The sequence below is a fragment of the Capra hircus genome (assembly GCF_001704415.2).
Source record: "Capra hircus breed San Clemente chromosome X unlocalized genomic scaffold, ASM170441v1, whole genome shotgun sequence".
In the NCBI taxonomy this organism is placed as follows: Eukaryota; Metazoa; Chordata; class Mammalia; order Artiodactyla; family Bovidae; genus Capra; species Capra hircus.
In genome coordinates this window covers 10,460,810-10,482,933 of record NW_017189517.1, presented here as the reverse complement: position 1 = coordinate 10,482,933, position 22,124 = coordinate 10,460,810, and the positions used below count along the sequence as shown (strand labels likewise).

At 42.6% G+C, this 22,124-nt stretch overlaps 1 protein-coding gene across 1 annotated transcript in view; it reads right to left on the bottom strand.

Annotated features, from left to right (window-relative positions):
- Positions 1–6,166: 6,166 nt before the first annotated feature.
- ADGRG4 (adhesion G protein-coupled receptor G4) overlaps positions 6,167–22,124 on the bottom strand; it is a 98,165-nt gene continuing 82,207 nt past the window's right edge. Inside the window, 4 exon segments of the mRNA XM_018044067.1 lie at positions 6,167–6,387; positions 7,284–7,409; positions 12,178–12,455; positions 15,892–15,970. Coding sequence (XP_017899556.1) covers positions 6,167–6,387; positions 7,284–7,409; positions 12,178–12,455; positions 15,892–15,970 — 704 coding nt within the window.

Sequence of the window (22,124 nt, the reverse complement as noted above, 5' to 3'; positions counted from 1 at the left end):
CATGATGGATGAGCTGGTTAACATTTTGAAGGTGAAAACTATCTATCTATCTATCTAACCATCTATCTAGCACGTCCCCTGATCTGAGTGCCTTCCCCCTGTTAATGTAGCACATCCTTCAGGCTCGCCTCCCCCCCCCATCTAAGTGATAGGGGGTGTGAGCAAAAGCCATCAACCATGTTTCTATGATGAATACTAGGTTCACAGAAGTAAATGTCGAAAACTTGGGAATTTGCCAGTCCTAATTTTTTATTTAATTTGCATAATCATTTGCATAGGACTGCATACGTTAAGGAAACATCTGTAGTTTTCTTATGCATGTAGATGACATGAATTTTTTCAATATTTGAAGTTACCACTTATTATTGATTTCTTTTGCATCTTTTTTCAATATTCACACCAGAGTCCTGCAACACAGGGCCCTGAATGTCATATGCCTTCCCTGTTTCTATAAATCTATGTCTGTGAGTCTGTTTCTGTTTTATAAATAAGTTCATTTACATCATATTTTAAAAATTAGTTCCATGTATGAGTGATATCATATGATATTTGTCTTTGACATATTTCACTCAGTATCAGAATCTCTAGGTTCATCCATGTTGCTACAAGTGGTGTTATTTTGTTCCTTTTTATGGCTGAGTAATATTCCCTTGTATAGATGTACCTCACCTTCTTTATCCATTCTTCTGTTGATGGACATTTAGGTTGCTTCCATGTCTTGGCTATTGTAAACAGTGCTGCTGTGAACATTGAGGTGCATGTATTTTTCAGATTATGGTTTTCTCTGGGTATATGTCCAGAAGGGGGATTGCTGGATTATATGGTAGCTCTATATTTAGTTTTATGAGAAACCTCCATTCTGTTTTCCATCAGTGGCTGCACCAATTTACATTCCCAGCAACAGTGTACAGGATTCCTTTTTTGCTACATTCTCCACAACATTTTGGAGAAAGCAATGGCACCCCACTCCAGTACTCTTGCCTGGAAAATCCCATGGACGGAGGAGCCTGGTGGGCTGCAGTCCATGGGGTCGCGAAGAGTCGGACACGACTGAGCAACTTGACTTTCACTTTTCACTTTCATGCATTGGAGAAGGCAATGGCAACCCACTCCAGTGTTCTTGCCTGGAGAATCCCAGGGACGGGGGAACCTGGTGAGCTGCCGTCTGTGGGGTCACACAGAGTCGGACACGACTGAAGCGACTTAGCAGCAGCAGCAGCAGCCACAACATTTATTATTTCTTTCCTTTTTTGATGTTCAATTTAAACCAATATTTAATGAAGAGCACTTACCTGTGGTATTGAGAAACAGAGTTTTGCCTTACCCAAACTGCACCCCCAAACCTAGAATACCCCACTCTCAGCCTGACTAAACAGCACATCATTTCCTGCAGGGGATGCACTTCTCTTTCACCACATCCTTGCTTTAATCATTCACTCTTCCAATGTGTGTATCTTGTCTCCCCAGGTAAACAGTAAGCTGCAGGAGGTAGTGGCCTAAGTACTACATGTCTGAATCTTTCTCTTCTTGGCAGAGCTCAACGAATGCTTGGAGGTTGACTGTTGATTGAAAACAGCCTAAAGGTTCTAGAGTCTCTGTCCCATAATTACTCAAGTCCTTTTTCAAGCAAGTGTCTGCCATTTTGTGGGTCTAGGAAGAGTAAACCAAAGGATACCTGAAGGATATTTAATCAGTGTTGTCCCTACAGTCTTTCAGTGTTGTCTAATTTGCCATAAACTCATGTTTTACTAATTAGCAGGAGTAGTCATGAAACGAATCATGAACTTTTCTATAAACTGGTGTTTCTATTCTTGACAGCATGTCAGATCATTAGAGACAAGCTGCACATTCAGAACAATCAGCATCCTATTACTCCCTGAAAATAAATACAATCGGGGCATTTTCCAAGGTCCCAAATGGTCCCCCCAAATCAAAGCACTTCCAGAATCCATTTTGTTGTTTCTGTTTAGTCACTAAGTCATGTCCAGCTCTTTTGCAACCCATGGACTGTAGCCTGCCAAGCTCCTCTGTCCATGGGATTTCCTAGGCAAGAATGCTGGAGTGGGTTGCCATTTCTTTCTCCGGGGGATCTTCCCAACCCAGGAATTGAACTCATGTTTCCTGCATTGCAGGTGGATTCTTTACTGCTGAGCCACTGGAGAAGTCCATAAATATGCATAGGTTTGCTAATTACACCCAAGTCTTGTCCCTAAATCTATTTTTGAATGAAAGTGACTTAATGTTGCCAAATCAAAGACATTTTCTAACATTCAAGATACATTGTTCATCATTTATGTCAGTCCTTTCTCTCTCACTCACTCACCTTCCCTTACCAAAAAAAAAAAAAAAAAAAGTACACATAAAGCCCTATGGGGAACAATGGAGGTGAGATTTCATGAGGACAACATTTCATAGACAACAGGGTTGACTCAGTCAGATATTCAGGGGCCTAAGTGCCTACCTACAATTTTTTGTTATGTGAGACAGTAGAGGAAGCACACAGGGATCTAAGAGCTTTATACCAGTGACTAGCACCAATGTTCCAGTCTGTTTAGTAGTCAGTGTTAAATCTTGCTTAGAGGGGTTAATACAATAGCTTTAATGGGAGTAGACCTGGTGGGTTGGACCATGAGGGAGTGAGAGCTGAGTTACCAATATGAAGAGAAAGTGGTTAAGTTGTATCATGTTTCTCTGTGCTAGAAAATGTATAGCCCTCATCTCATTTAAGCCTCACTTCAACTCTAAGATGAATGTAATATTACTACCCCAAGCCTCACGTCTAGGAATCTGTCATATCTCTGCCAAGAGCTGCGATATGAACTCAGCTCTGCTCTCTCCACGGCCCACTGCACCACAGACATTTATGAGAGTAATGGGGAACTCGGTTTATGATATTGAAACCCAAGAATTTACCTCTTTGTTCCTCATTGGAAGAGTCCAATTACCTTTATTTATTTTCATTTATTTATTTCTTGAAGAAATAGTACACTCAGCACAAGATTCAAAAGACACAAAGAGATATAGGGTGAAAAGAAAATCTCCCTTCCTCCTTGGTTCCCAGATACCCAGTTCCCCTTCCTGAAGACTATCACTCATACTTGCTGCTTGTGTATCCTTCCAGAATGTTCATCTCTTCACTTGTTTATACCTAAGGGCAAATGTGAGCAACCTGCCTTGGCTGGGAAGCCTTGGTGACAGCATTTGAGATGAGATCAAGAAGGCCACCCGTTGTGCTTAGCCACAGATAGCAAGGTAGGCAAAATTCATCCTCAGGGTCGCTCCATTTCAGTGAGTCTTCTCACCTCCATCCCTCTACTGTCCTGCTTAGCCTGACCTATCCTTTCCTCCCAAGGGAGAACCACTGGCTTCAGACAGCTCCTGTCCTGTTCCCTTGCTCAGATCCCTGCCTGCTCTGCCTCAGGGGCTGTCTTGGTTGAGTTCATCCCCCCTAAGGAACTGATGGGTGTCTGGATTGATGAGCCACCGTTTTCACAAAACATGTTGACATTTTAACAAAGGGCTTCAATCAAAAGAGTAACTTGAATAATGGGGATTTCAGATGCTTTGTCATGACAAGCCAACAGGATAGCATTTTTTTTTTCCTCAAAAGGTAGGACCTTGTGACTTTTCTTCTCTCCTTCCTGCATGCGTGTCAGACCAACTGGGCACCTGGAAACTTGGGCCTCCTGAAATTGCTTGACCCCCAGTGCAGTGAGGACTCTGACCATGATCCTTTTTTCCTTTCAGGATGTGGACATGAGAGTTTTTGAAACAAAATCTCCAACTCTGTAGACAGTTCTCCCCTAATATAGGCTCATGTCTTCTCTACCAAAAGAGAGGAAACAACTATTATAATGAATAGGAGAATTATTCTAGCTTTAATATTCACTAAATGCTATCTCATTCTGCCCCTTCCAAAATAATATTTAGAATACGAAGTTGGAACAGATGGTTTTACAAATTCAACATTTTCCACAATCTGGGGGTGGGGGAAAGTGGGATTTCTGCCGGGATTTATTTATAAAATCTTTGTTTGTGAATGGAATTCATTTTGATTTTCTCAGGTCATATTCTTCTCACACTATTAGACACAGCTTCACAACTCAAGGAAGAGAAACAGTTGGGATCTTCATCAAAGTAGTCTGCATTGGGAAAAAAAAAAAGAGCATTTTCAGCTGTGGCATTACAGGCTTTGCACATATAGTAGCATCAAAAGAGATGTTTATCAATTGAAGGAATGAATAGAAGAATTAGAAAGGAAGTAAAAGTTGTGGTGCTTTCCTCAGATAGTTTAATCTAAATCTGGGGTGAATTAATTCATTCTGACAGCATTGTTAGGCAATTACAAGTGCATCCGTTCAGCCTGCATTATGACTTACAAGCTGTGTTATTCACAGTAACCCTAACCAAGGGGAGGCTAGTCATGGGCAAAGACTGGAGGCCTTCAGGAAGAGACAACATAAAATAATAGCACACCTATCTGTATCCCCTATGAAACTGATATTCTTGCTCTGAAGGTTTAGCTGTTTCTCAAGTCTGAGAGTGCCTAGTGGTACAGAGGGTGCAAGTTTCCACTCAGTGCTAATGGAATCAAGTTTCTGGCTGCCATTCGTCTGATGGCAGCATCCAGATTGCAGTTTTAGAACCTGTGGCCCAAGAGGCTGGACATCCTGCCCCACTGGCTGAGTTACTGTCACAAATAATGAGCATCTCGGTGCTGGCTGCAGGCACCTGGGCTCTCCAGGTCTATAGCTTGTTGTTAAACATTTCAATCCAGGATGTGGTATTTACTACTGCTCTTTCAAAGAAAAACATTTCCATTTGTGTTGCATATTTGCTAATGAAACAATATCCCTCAGAGGCAGCAGGGGAGCCAGGAGTAATTCACCCTCTTAGAAAAATATTCCCCAATCAGTCACAGCTATTACCATCCAAGAAACTCCCACAATTTGGCCCCCCATATGCCATGCTTCATCAGTGCCTCCATATGAGCACCAACATATCTTCAGGTTAGCTGGCCAGAGTTTGATGGATGCTTGTGGCCAAGGAAAGATTTTCTTCATACGCACCACCAGGCAGAAATGGAGACAGAGACCCCCACACTAGTCAATGAGCCTAAACTGGAAAATGATGTTGCTTCACACGGTCCTGAAGCTGATAGGCACTTTGGAGATGGTCCATCTTGGCCCCCACTCCACCCTCCACCATGTTGAAGGTAAGGAAATGTCACTCTGAGTAGGGAAGTGATGTGCCCAAGGTCACAGAGTTAGTGGCTTAAGCCAAAGCCTTCTGACTCCAAATTTGGTGCTTTTATTTTATTTTTTTAACCCATCATGCTGCTTCCAGATTGGCTGCAGCTCTTGGAAACAGGACTACTGAAGGAGCCAATAGAATGAAAACTACAATGGATGAGGCTGTCCCACCACCAGCACTGAGATGGTGGGAGAATGACTACAGCCAGGCCACCAGAGGTGTTCTGTGTGTTGGCTGGACTCTACTTTGGTCTTTAAGAAAGGAAAACAGGCTGCAGTACGATACAGCCGGAAGCACAGAACATGAAGTCATTACATCACCACCTTGAAGCTCTTAAGTTCTTGCTCTAGTTTGCCTTTCTCTTTACCTTAGGCTTTCAGATCAATCCTTTCGCTACACTTTCCCTCCTAACACCCAACTCCAACTCAACACCAGTCACTGTACCTAGAAACTTGGCTTCCTATGGAAGAAGGTGAGCATCTAAGAGTGACGTGCAGCACACCCTGTATTCTCAAGGGTGTGCGATGAGCAACTAGCCTGGGAGCCAGAAGACCTGAGTTCTGGCCCCAGTTCTGCTGCTGGTGGGCTGAGTGGCTGTCCATAAAGCATACTCCTTTTCCTGCTTAAGGTCCCTCATCTGTAAAATAGGGGCTTGCACTGAGCAGTGTATAAGGTGCCCTTGGATTTTAACAGTGTGTGACGATCATTTGCAACTGCCCATGAATAATTTGTTTACCTCCAGTCTTCTCTCCTTGTAGTTTCATTGAGTTAGACAAAGCTGAGGTCCACATGAACGTTCAGCATGTGCTTCTATGCAGTTTCTCAGCCCAGAGTGAGCCTGGGTGTACACATGGACCTGCGCGTGTCGTCTTGAGGAAGAATCATTTCCCAAGACCGCATCTGTGGCCTCACGCTAATTCAGTGTCTCTGGAATGTGAGTGTAGATAGCACAGCCTTTTCTCTCACCATTTGGGGAGCTTGTTTCTCTAGGAGTGCCTTGGGCAGAGCCTAAAGATTTCACAATGGAACTAGCTGTAGTTGGCTTGACTGATGATGTCAACAAGTTGTGCACAAAGGTTTCCCTCAGTCTCTCCTGTTTCTGCCTGACACTGGGCCCACACCAGGTGCTGCCATCTGAAACGACACCCCAAACAGTTAAAAATGGAAAACTCATCAAATTGTGGTCTTCAAATGGGTAGATTACACCTCAAGAATCCTCTTAAAAATATAAAGCTCAGTGTACAGACTGTTCACTCTGGGTACCTCAAAGAGTGAAAAGTAAGCCTGAACCATAATGTGTGGTACAGGCAGAGCCAATTCACTTACCAAGGATGCCTCTCTCCCTAGAGCCCAGTACAGGGACCAGCAGGTTACTGACATGCCCAGCAAAAAGGAACAGGATCTCTGTGCTGCTTATAGAATCTTCTAGTTCAAGCTCCACCTTCCCTAAAGGCAATAACCTGAGCTTTGCATGGAGACTGAGAGAAGCTACCTAAATGGGATGGAAGAGCCTTTGGATGTGTAAAAAACTGGTTCGCCTGGACTGGAGCTCTTTTCAGTGGCAACACCAGAGTCCACTACATCTCTCACTGTGCAGGAAGGACCTTTGGTGCATCTGGGCAGCCCACCAGCCATCTTAGGGAAGCTGACATGTTCTCTCCTCCTCTACCATCACTCCTTGTTTCCCACATCTGGCTACGGGCCAGAAAGCCCCTGGGACCCAGTGCCTGGAACACAGCAGGCACTCAATCAATGTTCTTTTAATTGAATTGAGACTCAAGTGACAGCAAGGACAAGCAGTCCAAGGAATTTAGGCCAAAAGTGAAGCCTCACTAAGTTAAAATATGGCCCAAATCACATCCTTCACCTGACTTCATTCATCTCCACACAAAAGTACAAATCATTTTCCTGGCAAGGAAACAGCCTCTGTTTGATGCTAACACTGTATGAACTCAAGTCAGGAGGCCAGTTAACCTCATCAATTTGGAAAAGCTGCAAAAGTCAAAACTTTACCCCAAACGGCATCTTACCAGAAGTGTTATCCAGTCGCCACCACCCATAACAGAAAAGCAGCTGCCACTGCTTCCACGCATGCTCCTTCACTGCACAGTGGAACACAAAAATGAGGAACCCGAAGTCAGGAGAAGAAGGTCAGTCTCTTTCAGCTTCTTTCACTCCCGGTCACCAGTGCCTAGACTCAAGCCTACTCTTGCCACCATCAATACTCCTAAGGAAACCCAAGGCTATTACTAGTTTTCTGAGGTCACCTTTCTAGCTCCCTCCCAATGACAGTGATAATAAGAAAGTGTATCAAGATTTCACATCAACCATAGTTTTAGAGCTTGAGAGGTCAGATGTGCAATGAGAAGCAGCCTCTGAGATGGCTTTCAATGTAGCCCAGACCCTGGCATTCATATCCTTATATAGTCTCCTCCCATATTGTACCAACAGAATAAAATATGGCAGAAGTGATGGCACATCATTTGCAAGACTACATTATAAAAGACATTGTACAATCTCTCTCTCTCTGGCTCCTTGTCTTTCTCTCCCTACCCACCCTGCCCCCACCCTCAGAGCTGATTAGAAGCTACAATGGTAATCATATTACAATATATAATGGGTAAAATGGAGTATAAGCTTTAAAACCTGTGAATCACTATATTGTACACCCGTAACTTAAATAACATTGTACAGCAACATTACGTCAATTTTAAAAAAAGAGAGAAGGGACTTCCCTTGTGGTCCAGTGGTTAAGACTCTGTGCCTCCAATGCAAAGGCCATGGGTTCAACCTCTGGTTGGGGAATTAAGTCCCCACATGCCACATGGCCCAAAATTAAGTAAATAAATAAATATATGCAACTTAAAAATTTTTAAATAAATAAAAATAAAAACCATAAAGGCTTCCCTGGTGGTCCAGTGGTTACGAATCCACCTTGCAATGCCGGGGACACTGGTTCAGCCCCTGATCTGGAAACATTCCACATGCCAAGGAGCAACTAAGCTTGTCATGTGCCACAACTAAATAAAGCCCGTGCACCTAAAGCCCAATCTCTGCAACAAGAGTTGTTGTTTAGTTGCTAAGTCATGTCCTACTCATTCACGACCCCATGGACTGTATCCCGCCAGGCTCCTCTGTCCATGGGATTCTCCAGGCAAGAATACTGGAGGGGGGTGCCATTCTCTTCTCCAGGGCATCTTTCTGACCCAGGGATCAAACCTGATCAATCCCTGATCTCCTGTACTGCACACAGATTCTTTTCCGCTGAGCCACCAGGGAAGCAACAAGAGAAGTCACCTCAATGAGAAGCCTGTATACCGCAACCAGAGAGAGTAGCTCCCAGTCACCACAACTACAGACAGCTTGCACAGCAATGAAGACCCAGTGCAGCCATAAATAAATAAAAATAAAAAAGAAAGAAAGAAAAAAGGGACATTAAATGCTCTGCTTCATGGAGTGGGGAGCTTTCTGTCTCTAGGAAGCTTCAGGTGGAGGCTTACTGTTACTTGATGGGAAGATCTGGCTTCCCAAGCCCCAGCCCTGAGACTCTCTGATTTCATGTGGGAGGCAGCAATCTGGAGGCTAAACAGAATGAGAAATCTCACTACCTCCCCTGAGGGGTTTATCTCCATTTGTAACCGAACCACTGTGATGAGGAAGCCAGCAGCACTCGCTCTTTGGCTAAGCAGCGACCACCTAGAAGGTAGTCCAGCAACTTGATGAGAGCACACCCCAGTCTCGGTCTCAGGGCAATTAAAACTCCTTCAGCTTCAGCAGGAATAAGGAGGCCACAGTGATAAAGCAGCCCCTCTTACTGCTCTGATTTCTTACACGGAGTTTAGCTAGTTCTCAGAATTAAAGGTTATTCTGTGAATTGCAATGAGCTGCGTGCCAGCTCTCCCTCTCTGCCTGACAGCCTCCCTTTTTCTTTCCAATAACAGATTGATCTGCTTACTCACTAGCACATAGCCATGAGGGAAGATGGCAGGTTTTTGCCACCTGTATTTTTATTTGTGCATCCCTCCTTCAGAAATAGCTCATCAAGAACATCATTTTTTCACACCTGACCACAGGGCAACCCCCTTCAGCCAAACTTGCAAACTTGCCATCTGTCTTTTAAATGGCTAATTTGTTCATGTGTTTCATTGCATTCTTGTTTTGAATGTTTGGGACGTGTACGTGCGTGTGTATGTCTATGGAACTTGAGTTTGAAACTCTGAGATCCGAAAACCCCCTCTCTGCAAGATGGCACATTCTATCTTGCAGGTGGGACTAGGAACTAGGAAGGCTTGGTGATTGACATAAAGCCTTATCCGACAGACAGAGACAGCCTGGCTCTGTCGATGCTGGATCTGTGGGGCTTTGGTTTTTGTCCTCAGGAGATATCTCCCTGGATTCTGCATGTACCCATCCAGGCTTCCCATTTAGAGACGACTCTCTCCTTCCAGTGTGAGAATGGAGCACGTGATGTTTTGCAAACACCCCTCCCCTGCTTTTAGCTCCAAACTTCTTTGCTTTCTGATTCTTTCGTCAGCTTTCGCTTTAATCCCTGTTTCCATAAGGTTGAGTGTGTTTCTCCTCAGAGCTCGTGTGCCTGAGAGAAGCCTGGAGTTAACTGCTTAGGAAGCAATCCACACAGGCGTTTGGTTCTGAATCCACCTCCGTACACAGTCTAGAGCAAGGCACTTTCGTTCTCAAAGCATCATGCTGCTGAGACTGGGGTATCTCAGTGGAGGCCAGGTAAAGTCAGGAAGTAAAATGAAGAACCATCGCCAGGGCCTCCCTCGGATATGACTAGGTGCTGGCGGCCTCAAAGGAAGCCATGTGACGGTGGTGTGCAGCACTTTAAAAAACTCTGTCCCCACTGCCAGAAGAAATAAAGATGGCATGCGGACAAAAACAACACATTTTGTGTCTCTTTATATTCCAATCAGAATTGGCTATATAAGGGACATCCCTGGTAGTCCAGTGGTTAAGACTCCACACTTCAATGCAGGGTGCATGGGTTCGATTCCTGGTCAGGTAACTAAGATCCTGCATGCCACTCGGTGTGGCCAGAAAGTAAAAACTTTTTTAAAAGGAATTGGCTGGTTGGTGGAATCCAGTGGAACAGAAAGTTTCTTTCTTTTTTTCTTAAAGATTTTTTTTTGATGTAGACCATTTTTAAAGTCTTTATTGAATTTGTTGCACTATTGCTTCAACATTGCTTCAGTATTGCTTTTTGGGGTTTTTTGACCATGAGGTATGTGGGATCTTAACTCCCTGATGAAGGATGGAAGCAGCACATCCTGCATTAAAGGTGAAGTCTTAACCACTGGACTGCCAGGGAAGTCCCAAAAAGTTTAAGTTGATACACCTCATTGCTCTAAAATGAGATGGTTTCTTGAATCACAGGACTTGCAGTAAAAGAGTATACCTTATTCTGAATTGTTCCCCCACCCCCTGAAGCACCTTGTAAATGACTGGCCTAAAGTAACTGCAGAGAAATTCACATTTCCCATGTTTCCTCAGGGGTTAACAACCACAAGGATAAAGGATTCTGAGGTTTTTAAAACGCCAAATTTGAAACAAAGTTTTAACGTTTTTTCCTCAGCAGCATTTCTCAGAGCTTGTAGATGCCAAGGTACATTGCGCCATTTCAAGAGTGAGGGAGGTACTTTTCTGCATTCCCCAAAGTTCTTTGACCATAGTACTCTTTCTTGCTGAGCACCCTATGGGATCACCAGCTGCCTTTACTCTAGTAGAAGGGTTAAGAGCAATAAAGTGAAAGTGAAGTCGCTCAGTCGTGTCCGACTCTTTGCGACCCCATGGACTGTAGCCTATCAGGCTCTTCCATCCTGTAGCCTATCAGGCTCCTCCATCCATGGGATTTTCCAGGCAAGAGTGCTGGAGTGGATTGCCATTTCTTTCTCCAGGGGATCTTCCCGACCCAGGAATCGAACCCAGGTCTCCCACATTGCAGGCAGAAGCTTTACTGTCTGAGCCACCAGGGAAGCCCCTAAGAGCAATAAAGGAGACCCTAACTCAGTGGACTTCCCAGGTCGATTCACAGCCTGCCCTAGTAGCCCAAATGAACTGAGCCAATCTTGAGGATAATAGTGTGGGGTAGAGTTTGAGACATCCAGGATTATTCTGTGTGCCTCTTCTTGCCAAAAATTTTATCTAGGCAACATCAGATTAAAACAAACAGCAGCAATGACTCGGAGGTGTGTTAACTAGAGCCCTAGCTTTTACTTTTCATGGCATCCTTGGTCTTCCATTTAATAACTTCAGCAATCATTTGCTCCTTTCACTAGAAAGTAGAGAGTAAGGGCTATAAAGTCATTAACTTAGGATCAGTTAATTCAACCAGCTGTGGTAACTTTTTCAAGACTGGTTTGTAGCAAAACCAAGATCAGAACCTTGGCTTCTTGCCAGGACCCACTGCTCTTTGCTCTCCACCTTCAATCCCCTATGGCTCTAGAACTTCCTAACCAGGTTCCTTCCCACAATATGAGGATACCTGATGCAGCCAGAGTCTATAGGGTCAACAGTTGAGTGTTTCCACTGCTCAGTAATTTCTATGTTCAACAGGATTTGAATCTGTACACTTAGGAGCATGATGTATTGATGCAACGAATACTGTAGGAAGTATTGCCAATTATTGTTCCATAGAGACATGGCCAGCTAGCTGGAGCTGAGTTAGCTATCTGGGTTTCTGTCTACATCCCTGAGTAAGAGAGAGAGGGCTCATTTAATGAAGCCCTAACATCTAGCCAATGTTTCTAATGGCTTCCTGTCAGTCATTGACAGCAGAGGCCTCTTGGATTATTTTTTCCTCCTTTGAAAAAATACTGAAGACTAAAGGTAAGATTTTCTAAAGCAGTAAGAGCTTTGATGGAGGTCTAGCTTGAGCCACACAAGGTACAGAGAAACAACAGTTACTTTGCAAAATGTTAAAAATGGCGAAAAGATATAAGAAAAGGATCCTCACAGGTCCCCAGGCTAAAAAGGCCAACTCCCAGGTGAGACCACGTAAGGTCAGGCCAGTTGTGCCTTTGAGGTCTTGTAGAATCATCTTCCATCAAGTCTTCTGGCTTTGGGATTTCATGGAGTTCAGTTGAGCAAGAACAGTGCAGAACATGAAGAGATTCATGAAAAATATGAGGCAAAAATCAGCCACCACTGAGATATAGAAGATAGGATCAGCTTTAATCCAACAGCTGGAAGAGACCAAGGAGAGAAGCCCATTGAGAGGTAGAGAAACATAAACTGTTACTTATTTTATTGGAGTATAGCTGATTTTCAATGTTGCATTAGTTTCTGCTATACATCAAAGTGAATCAGTTATATATACACATATATTCACTCTTTTTAAGATTCTTTTCCCATATAGGCCATTACAGTGTATTGAGTAGAGTTCCCGGTGCTATACAGTAGGTTCTTATTAGTTATTGATTTTATACATAGTAGTGTGTGTATTTTCAATACACACAATTTATCCCTCCCCCTCCTTCCCTCCTGGTAACCATAAGTTTGTTTTCTACATCTGTGACTCTGTTTGTTTTTAAACTGCTATTTTTTTATGAGCCTCTGAAGATCACTGAGTCAGTTTCATTTCACATGAGAACACCTGTAAACCAACCCGAAAGAGTTCACTCATGCTCACTGGGGGCAGAGCTGAGACCAGAACTCCAGTCTCCTGAGCCTCAGTCCAGGGTTTTTCCCAGCCTCAATTTAGAAATCCTAGAGGACAGTTCTGCCTTAGGCATGCAGAAACTTCTCAGTCCAGTTCCCTAGGAGGCTATTTTCTTCCTCAACAGCAGAAAATGAAATTATATATTTTCCCCCAATGTGGCTTACACCTGAGTTTTTATTTGCAGGATAGATTCTGCTTTGCATGATAAATATCACAGCGAAAGGACATAGGTAATGACTGGCTTTTCAGAATGTTATATCAAACAGTAAAGAGATCATCAGAGGTAATGAATATGCAACAAAAACAGGACAGCTCTAAATGTATTGCTTTCAAATATGATGTTTATTTTTGACCTCCCACCACAGCTAGAGATTCAAATTTCAAAAGGCAACTCTGGCCACTGGATTGGTTAATGGCTCTACAGTTTCTATTAAAGAAGAAATATGTAGTAATTTATATGAACAGATACTTCATCTCATAATATGCCAGTTACTACAGACATTATCCCTGATTTTTTAAAAATTTTACTTTACAATACTGTATTGATTTTGCCATACATCAACATGAATCCGCCACAGGTATACATGAGTTCCCAATCCTGATATCTCTGATTTTTGAACATAGACAAGCTTTACTAGTATAACTGTGTGTCAACTTAGCTGAGACTTCTTTTCCAGAACCAGGAAAATCCCCTGTGGTCATATTGTTCATGTTGGTATGGTTACTTTCATATACAAGTGCCTTTTGTGTGTTTGTGTGGGTGAGATGGGATTCAGGGTGAGGGATGCATTTAATTCTCCCAGTAGAAGCTAATACTTAGGGTTCCCCAGGCTTGTGGTTACCAGTGGGGATGGGGATGGGAAAGGGTTGGATTGGGAATTTGGGATTAGCAAATGCAAACTGTTACATATATGTGTAACTGAATCACTTTGCTGTATACCAGAAACCAACACAACACTATAAATCAACTAGACTGGATAAAATAGATTTTTAAAATAGATTTAGATTTAATAAATATTGTTACTGCATTCCTGTATGTGCTTATTTGCCAATCTGAAGTGCAATGAATTGGGCATTTATTGCAAAATGTCTGTAGCTTATAATAATAAAGATGTTCGACCTTGTGGTAAAAAAAACAACAACCCAGAACTTAAGGTTCCCCAAATATCATCTTCAACCTTGAAAAAGGCTATAAAGTGAAGTGAAGTCGCTCAGTCATGTCCGGCTCTTTGCGACCCTGTGGACTGTAGCCTACCAGGTTCCTCCATGCATGGGATTTTCCAGGCAAGAATACTGGAGTGGGTTGCCATTTCCTTCTCCAGATCTTCCTGACCCAGGGATTGAACCCAGGTCTCCCGCACTGTAGGCAGATGCTTTACCATCTGAGCCACCAGGGAAGGCTATAGAAAACTCTTTAAAAAAGGTAGCACTACATGTTCACATAGAGAATCATCTCCATGACATGTTAAGTACAAAGCAGTGTATATCTACTATTTGGGTGATAAAGTGTGCAGGAGAATATCTACACAAATTTGATTGTTGGTAATGAGTTGCATAGAGGGATGAAACTGGGGAGCTGGGCTTTGAGAGTGGACTTTACTTTTCATCCTCTACCCTTTTGTACATTTGAATTTTATACCGTTGCTATACCGTATACTATTTCTTCAAAATACAATTATTTTTTAAAAAGCTCTTAGAGTACTCTGCCTTTTCCTCACCAATTCACATATGAAAGGGTTCTTTTCAGGGAGAGTGGAGTGGATTTTGTTCCGGTTTTGCTTTTGATCTTTGAAGAAGAATCAGCATTAGACAACGGGGACCCTTTAAGTCACAAAACAAGCAAGGAGGGAGGATGGAGGAGGAGATGAGAAGAAAGGGAAGAGAAAGGGGAGAGAAAGAAAGGATAACAAGGAATTATAATTAGAAGGCATCTGCTGGCAGTGGTAATACAATATTGACCCTCTGGAAACTGTCATCTCAATATGAAAGACAGAGAGGTCTGGGGGGCAAGACCTCGTGCATTTGATTGCAGTCCAGCGGGAGAGGAAATCTATAGTGAAAAAGAACTTGAGAGCCTACAATAAAGAGAATGAAGATAATGAAGAATGGATAAGTAAAAAGTGATTCAAAGTATAAAGTGACGTTGTACAGCCTGAAGGACTGCATGGTAACTATCTACAGGCCTGTGAAAGAAGGTTCTGGAAAGGCAGAGTGATTTGAATGGCTATTCTCTGGTACTTGTGGGTGAGAGAACCAAACAGCTGGGCTTGTATATCAAAAAGAAAAAAGAGAAAATACAACAACAGGACAATAAGGCCAAGCCAATTTACGAAGGAAAGTGGTGGAGTCTTCTTTAGGAGACCTTTGTGGCTGAAATACAGAAAAGGTTTCCAACCCACTTTAGTATTTCTTTATAGTGGCTCCTCCAACTCCTAAGTTCTGAGAGCTTTCTAATCATGACAGCTGCTGATGTCTATTATGTCGATTTCTTTTACTGTTTCTTTGCATTGTATCTACATCATTATCATACTCCCATTTCATAAATTTGAGAGCTCTTTACCAGCCAAAAAATTTATAAAATAGATAAACTAATTAATAATCGCAGCCAGATGCATATTACTTACCATGGAACAGGCCACATGCTGAGCACTTTATATACATGGCATCATTTTAATCTGCACCCAGCACTGAGCATAAACATTATTATGCCCATTTGCCAGAGGAGGAAATGGAAAAAAGAGGTAAAGTAAGTTGACCAAGGTCGTATGGAGTCCAGACGCCTCAGATACCCACCTAACCATTATATCAGTGCGCCCATTACTTTGTTAGAGTAAAAAGGCTGAGGCTAATTTTCTCCCTGAAGCCAGTGTTTCAAGACCAAGGCCCAGGCCAGGAACACCTCACCATACCCTGATGGTCGAGACCACCACCATTGGAGAAGCAGAGATGCTGGTACTTACAATGGAGTTGTTGAGCTCAGAGTCCCATACAGATCCTTTTTCACAGTGAGTATGATTGCCACCATGATGGCTGGGATTCCTAGAGTGGGGAAGCAAGCCAAAGGCATCCCATTAGGAAACAGGGGAGAGTTCCTGATCAATGATTGTGAGTGCTGGTACACTAAGGCACTGTTTAAATGAGCCACAGATGTGCGGGCATCAAAATACCATTGTTTGCAAAATGTTTGTGAATTCTTCCAAGTTAAACATTTCTAGGAGTTCTCCAATCTGCTAAACTAAACAGCATGCCAATGGCTTCAATACAACACCCACTGGTTATTAAAAATAGCACAAGTGCCAAAAATCAACTTGGCAATGAAAGTATCTCGTTCATGGGAATAAAAGTTCGCATCAAGCATTTCTGCTCAGATGATCAGCTGCCAATTTGTCTCCCTTACAATACTGCCCATTAGTTCTGGTCTCTTTTTGTCTAGGTCACCTTGAAGGAAGGGCATAGGCAATCAGCTGCAGCCTTCAGTGCTTTTCTGACAGGGGAGCTGCTTGCACACTCGTTACTAGTTTGACATTTTGACTAGATCGACCAGTTAACAACCAGTCAATTTAGCCTGAGTATAATAAAGCAATCAGTTCAGTCAAAGTGGTCAAACGTGATGTGAGTATAGACATGGGGTTTAAAAAATCCAATTACATTTACATTTGCAAAACTTTCATGATTTCTCTCTTTCTCACAGTGTATTTCTCCTAAACGAGGAGCATTATACTGGCACACATTTTAGGGGTCTTGTAAGATACTTTCCAAAGCTGTTTCAAAGCCCAGAGTGTCAAGCATCTTGAGAAATCCTCCACTTCCCCTGTCCTGTCCTGTGATGAACAGGACACTCCCTTCTGGTCTATATGTGGCTCACCTAGCACAGGGGCCAGCGTTATATCGATGGAAAAAATATCACCCTGAAAAAAATCCCACCCTGAAGGGAGGGATGGAGGGAGGCCTCTCATTTAAGAAGAAATCTGTGGGACAGTCTCCAATCTGTGATTATACTTTGCTTATTGAGACCAAAAAAAAAGGTGTCTACTGGTTATTATAGGGCTTCCCCTGTGGTCCAGTCGGTAAAGAATCCGCCTGCAATGCGGGAGACCCGGGTTCGATCCATGGGTTGGGAAGATTTCCTGGAGAAGGGAAAGGCTACCCACTCCAGTATTCTGGCCTGGAGAATTCCATGGACTGCATAGTCCATGAGGTCGCAAAGAGTCGGACACGACTGAGCGACTTTCACTTCACTTCACTGGTTATTAAGAAATGTGGACAACTAAATCTACTGCCTTGGACAGGGATTTAAATAGAGGAATAAAACCTTTGAAACAGGCTGTTTTGGCATTAGGAAGATAGAGCTTCAAACATAAACAGAGGCTCATATTTGTTTCCCTTACAGTTGACTGCGTTTGTCTAATATTTAAATGCTCTGAGACTCCCTGTAGCGGGCCGGCTCTGCAGTGATTCCCGGGCCAATGCGGCAGGGATCCAGAGTCCAAACAGACAAAGGCCTGAACCATGGCTGATATGAATTTTGGTGGAATGCCATGTGACCCCCGACGAATTCGAGAAGACAAGGCAGTCCTGTGAGGAGGCACTCTGAGGCCATCTACTACTTGCCACCTCACACCCTGTGGAAGCCTGTCATGATGCAGTTTCTCATCACCTTCCCTGGTGCGGGGCTTTGCACCCTGCCCCCTCAGAACAGAGTTGCACAATAAAAGTACCAAGCCTTAGCCTTGCCTGTCTCCCCCTGCATCCCAGCAAGTGTGTGTGGGATGTGCAGGTCAAACAGATGAGAAGCCAGCCCTAGGGAATACCAACATGGAAGGAACAGGCGAAGGAAGAAGGGTCAGGAGAGGAAGCTGAGAGCGAGTGTTGCCCAGGGACTGAGTGCTATTTCCAGCCCCTGCATGCTTAGCTACATGTGTGTTATCCACCTTCTGGATTATTCATGAAACCTCTTCCACAACATTTTTCAGTCTTTCAGTTGACTCGAGGTGAGGGTTGCCAGGCATAAACGGGAATATTGACTATTTTTGTCTTTGTACATCTGACGGTTCCAACGTATACTAGAAACATGTTTTAGATTGTGCTTTGTTTAAAATTAGCCAGTCTCCATTCGCCACATTAACATGGGTAATAGCACTAACTGTGTATCCAAAGAAAGCACAAACTACATTAATGAACTCACTGAAAGGATGAGTAGCTAATTGGGAAGCTATTGTCTTCACAAGGCAGCGGAAGGTAAAATCTATCTTTCCAGGTATCCTATGCATCCCACTTCACACACAGCTCCTATTTTGTTGTCCCTCAGTCATGTCTGACTCTTTGCGACCCCATGGACTGTAGCACACCAGGCTTCCCTGTCCTTCACCATCTTCCAGAGCTTGCTCAAACTCATGTCCATTGAGCCAGTGATGTCATTCAACCACCACATCCTCTGTCGTCCCCTTCTCCTCCTGCCTTCAAACTTTCCCAGCATCAGGGTCTTTTCCAATGAGTCAGTTCTTCACATCAGGTGGCCAAAGTACTGGAGTTTCAACTTCAGCATCAGTCCTTCCAATGAATATTCAGGACTGATTTCCTTTAGGATGGATTGGTTGGATCCCCTTGCAGTCCACGGGACTCTCAAGAGTCTTCTCCAACACCACACTTCAAAAGCATCAATTCTTCAGTGTTCAGCTTTCTTTATGACCCAACTCTCACATCCATACATGACTACTGGAAAAACCATAGCTTTGACTCTACAGACCTCTGTCGGGAAAGTAATGATTCTGCTTTTCAATATGCTGTTGAGGTTGGTCATAACTTTTCTTCCAAGGAGCAAGCAACTTTTAATTTTCTGGCTGCAGTCACCATCTGCAGTGATTTTGGAGCACAGGAAAATAAAGTCTGTCACTGTTTCCATTGTTTCCCCACCTATTTGCCATGAAGTGATGGGACCAGATACCATGATCTTAATTTCCTGAATGTTGAGTTTTAAGCCAGCTTTCCACTTTCTTCTTTCACCTTCATCAAGAGGTTCTTTAATCTTGTTTGCTTTCTGCCATAAGGGTGCTGTCATCTGCATATCTGAGGTTATGGCTATTTTCCCTAGCAATCTTTTATTTTTAAATCATCAAGCCCCTGTAGTTTATTTACTGTACTGCTTTTTAACAGTCTATTCCACTATATTCAAGTCATGCTTCTGCTATAGAAGCATACAATTTGCAAATCTATGGAAGCATATAAGAGACAATAAGTAAACAAAGAAAATCTCACTTGCTTAAAAAGAGTCTCTAGATTAAAGTGATCAGCAATGAAAAGATAAATAATGAGAAAATCATAACATTAGATATATTCTTGACGAATTACTGAAGTACAAATGTTATCAAAAAAGCAAAGAACCTCATAAATTCCCAGCAGGACAGATAAAACAGGAGGAAAAGGTAAAAAAAAAATTAACCACCCAGGAAAATAATAATATTCATGTTAATAGCAGAGAAGGCAATGGCACCCCACTCCAGTACTCTCACCTGGAAAATCCCATGAACAGAGAAGCCTGGTAGGCTACAGTCCATGGGGTTGCAAAGAGTCAGTTGGACACAACTGAGCGACTTCACTTTCACTTTTCACTTTGATGCATTGGAGAAGGAAATGGCCATCCACTCCAGTGTTCTTGCCTGGAGAATCCCAGGGACGGGGGAGCCTGGTGGGCTGCCATCTATGGGGTTGCACAGAGTCAGACACAACTGAAGCAACTTAGCAGCAGTAGCATGTTAATAGATGCAGTCCTCCCATAAACTTTGTAAAAAAAGAAATAAGCAAAAATAATCCTATTATAATATGACAAATATTATTTACTGTATTCAAAGAAAGTATCACTTTAAATAACAAAACTTAAAAATCACTTCAATTAATATCAGGAAGTTTATAGTGATAACTATCAAAACTATAATTTAACATTGGAGTTTTGAGCAATAAGAAAAGAAAACTATTAGACAACATTTTTATACTAACGTGATTTTAAGCTTAGGTAATCCAAGATATTCCCATCAACTACTAGAATTAATTTAAAAATTTATGAAATTCACATACATAAGACAGAGGTACCAAAAATAAACAGTTCTCTCTTGTAGAAAAAAGAATCTAGAAATTAAAATATATACATCTGTGTTTTCCTCCTTTTCCAATACAATGTTGAAAAACTCTAATGTATTAAATCTACTTACTAAACAATTCAATGCTACAATTGGTATCTTTGAAACTAATTATGTCTCTTTACAAAAATCTTAGTACAAAAGCTATCTTCACAACCCAGATAATCACGATGGTGTGATCACCCACCTAGAGCCAGACATCCTGGAATGTGAACTCAAGTGGGCCTTAGGAAGCATCACTATGAACAAAGCTAGTGGAGGTGATGGAATTCCAGTTGAGCTATTTCAAATCCTGAAAGATGATGCTGTGAAAGTGCTGCACTCAATATGCCAGCAAATTTGTAAAACTCAGCAGTGGCCACAGGACTGGAAAAGGTCAGTTTTCATTCCAATCCCAAAGAAAGGCAATGCCAAAGAATGCTCAAACTACCACACAATTGCACTCATCTCACACGCTAGTAAAGTAATGCTCAAAATTCTCCAAGCCAGGCTTCAGCAGTACATGAACCGTGAACTTCCAGATGTTCAAGCTGGTTTTAGAAAAGGCAGAGGAACCAGAGATCAAATTGCCAACATTCGCTGGATCATGGAAAAAGCAAGAGAGTTCCAGAAAATCATCTATTTCTGCCTTGTTGACTATGCCAAAGCCTCTGACTGTGTGGATCACAATAAACTGTGGAAAATTCTGAAAGAGATGGGAATACCAGACCACCTGACCTGCCTCTTGAGAAACCTGTATGCAGGTCAGGAAGCAACAGTTAGAACTGGACATGGAACAACAGACTGGTTCCAAATAGGAAAAGGAGAACATCAAGGCTGTATATTGTCATCCTGCTTATTTAACTTCTATGCAGAGTACATCATGAGAAACGCTGGGCTGGAGGAAGCACAAGCTGGAATCAAGATTGCCGGGAGAAATATCAATAACCTCAGATGTGCAGATGACACCACCCTTATGGCAGAAAGTGAAGAAGAACTAAAGAGCATCTTGATGAAAGTGAAAGAGGAGAGCGAAAAAGCTGACTTAAAGCTCAACATTCAGAAAACGAAGATCATGGCATCCGGTCCCATCACCTCATGGCAAATAGATGGGGAAACAGTGGAAACAGTAGCTGATTTTATTTCACTGGGCTCCCAAATCACTGCAGATGGTGATTGCAGCCATGAAATTAAAAGACACTTACTCCTTGGAAGGAAAGTTATGACCAACCTAGACAGCATATTCAAAAGCAGAGACATTACTTTGCCAACAAAGGTCCATCTAGTCAAGGCTATGGTTTTTCCAGTGGTCATGTATGGATGTCTGAGTTGGACTATAAAGAAAGCTGAGTGCTGAAGAATTGATGCTTTTGAACTGTGGAGTTGGAGAAGACTCTTGAGAGTCTCTTGGACTGCAAGGAGATCCAACCAGTCAATCCTAAAGGAGATCGGTCCTGGGTGTTCATTGGAAGGACTGATGTTGAAGCTGAAACTCCAGTACTTTGGCCACCTGATGCAAAGAGCTGAATCATTTGAAAAGACCCTGATACTGGGAAAGATTGAGGGCAGGGGGAGAAGGGAATGACAGAGGATGAGATAGTTGGATGGCATCAGCAACTCAATGGACATGGGTTTGGGTGGACTCCAGGAGTTGCTGATGGACAAGGGGGCCTGGTGTGCTGCGGTTCATGGGGTTACAAAGAGTTGGACATGACTGAGCAACTGAACTGAACTGAACTGAAGTACAAAGATATTAATCTCTAAAGCAATTATCCTTCAATTAAAAACAAATTTTAGAAAAATATAATAAAACACCATAGATCTCTGGATGACTGTATAAGCTCTGCATTTCTAAGGAAGTATAATTTCCACCAGCTTTCTTGATTCCATTTTGTGGTTCACCCAGTCCAGCATTTTGCATGATGTACTCTGCATATAAGTTAAATAAGCAGGGTGACAATACACAGCCTTGACGTGCTCCTTTCCCGATTTGGAACCAGTATGTTGTTCCATGTCCAGTTCTAACTATTGCTTCTTGACCTGTACACAGATTTCTCAGAAGGTGGGTAAGGTGGTCTGAT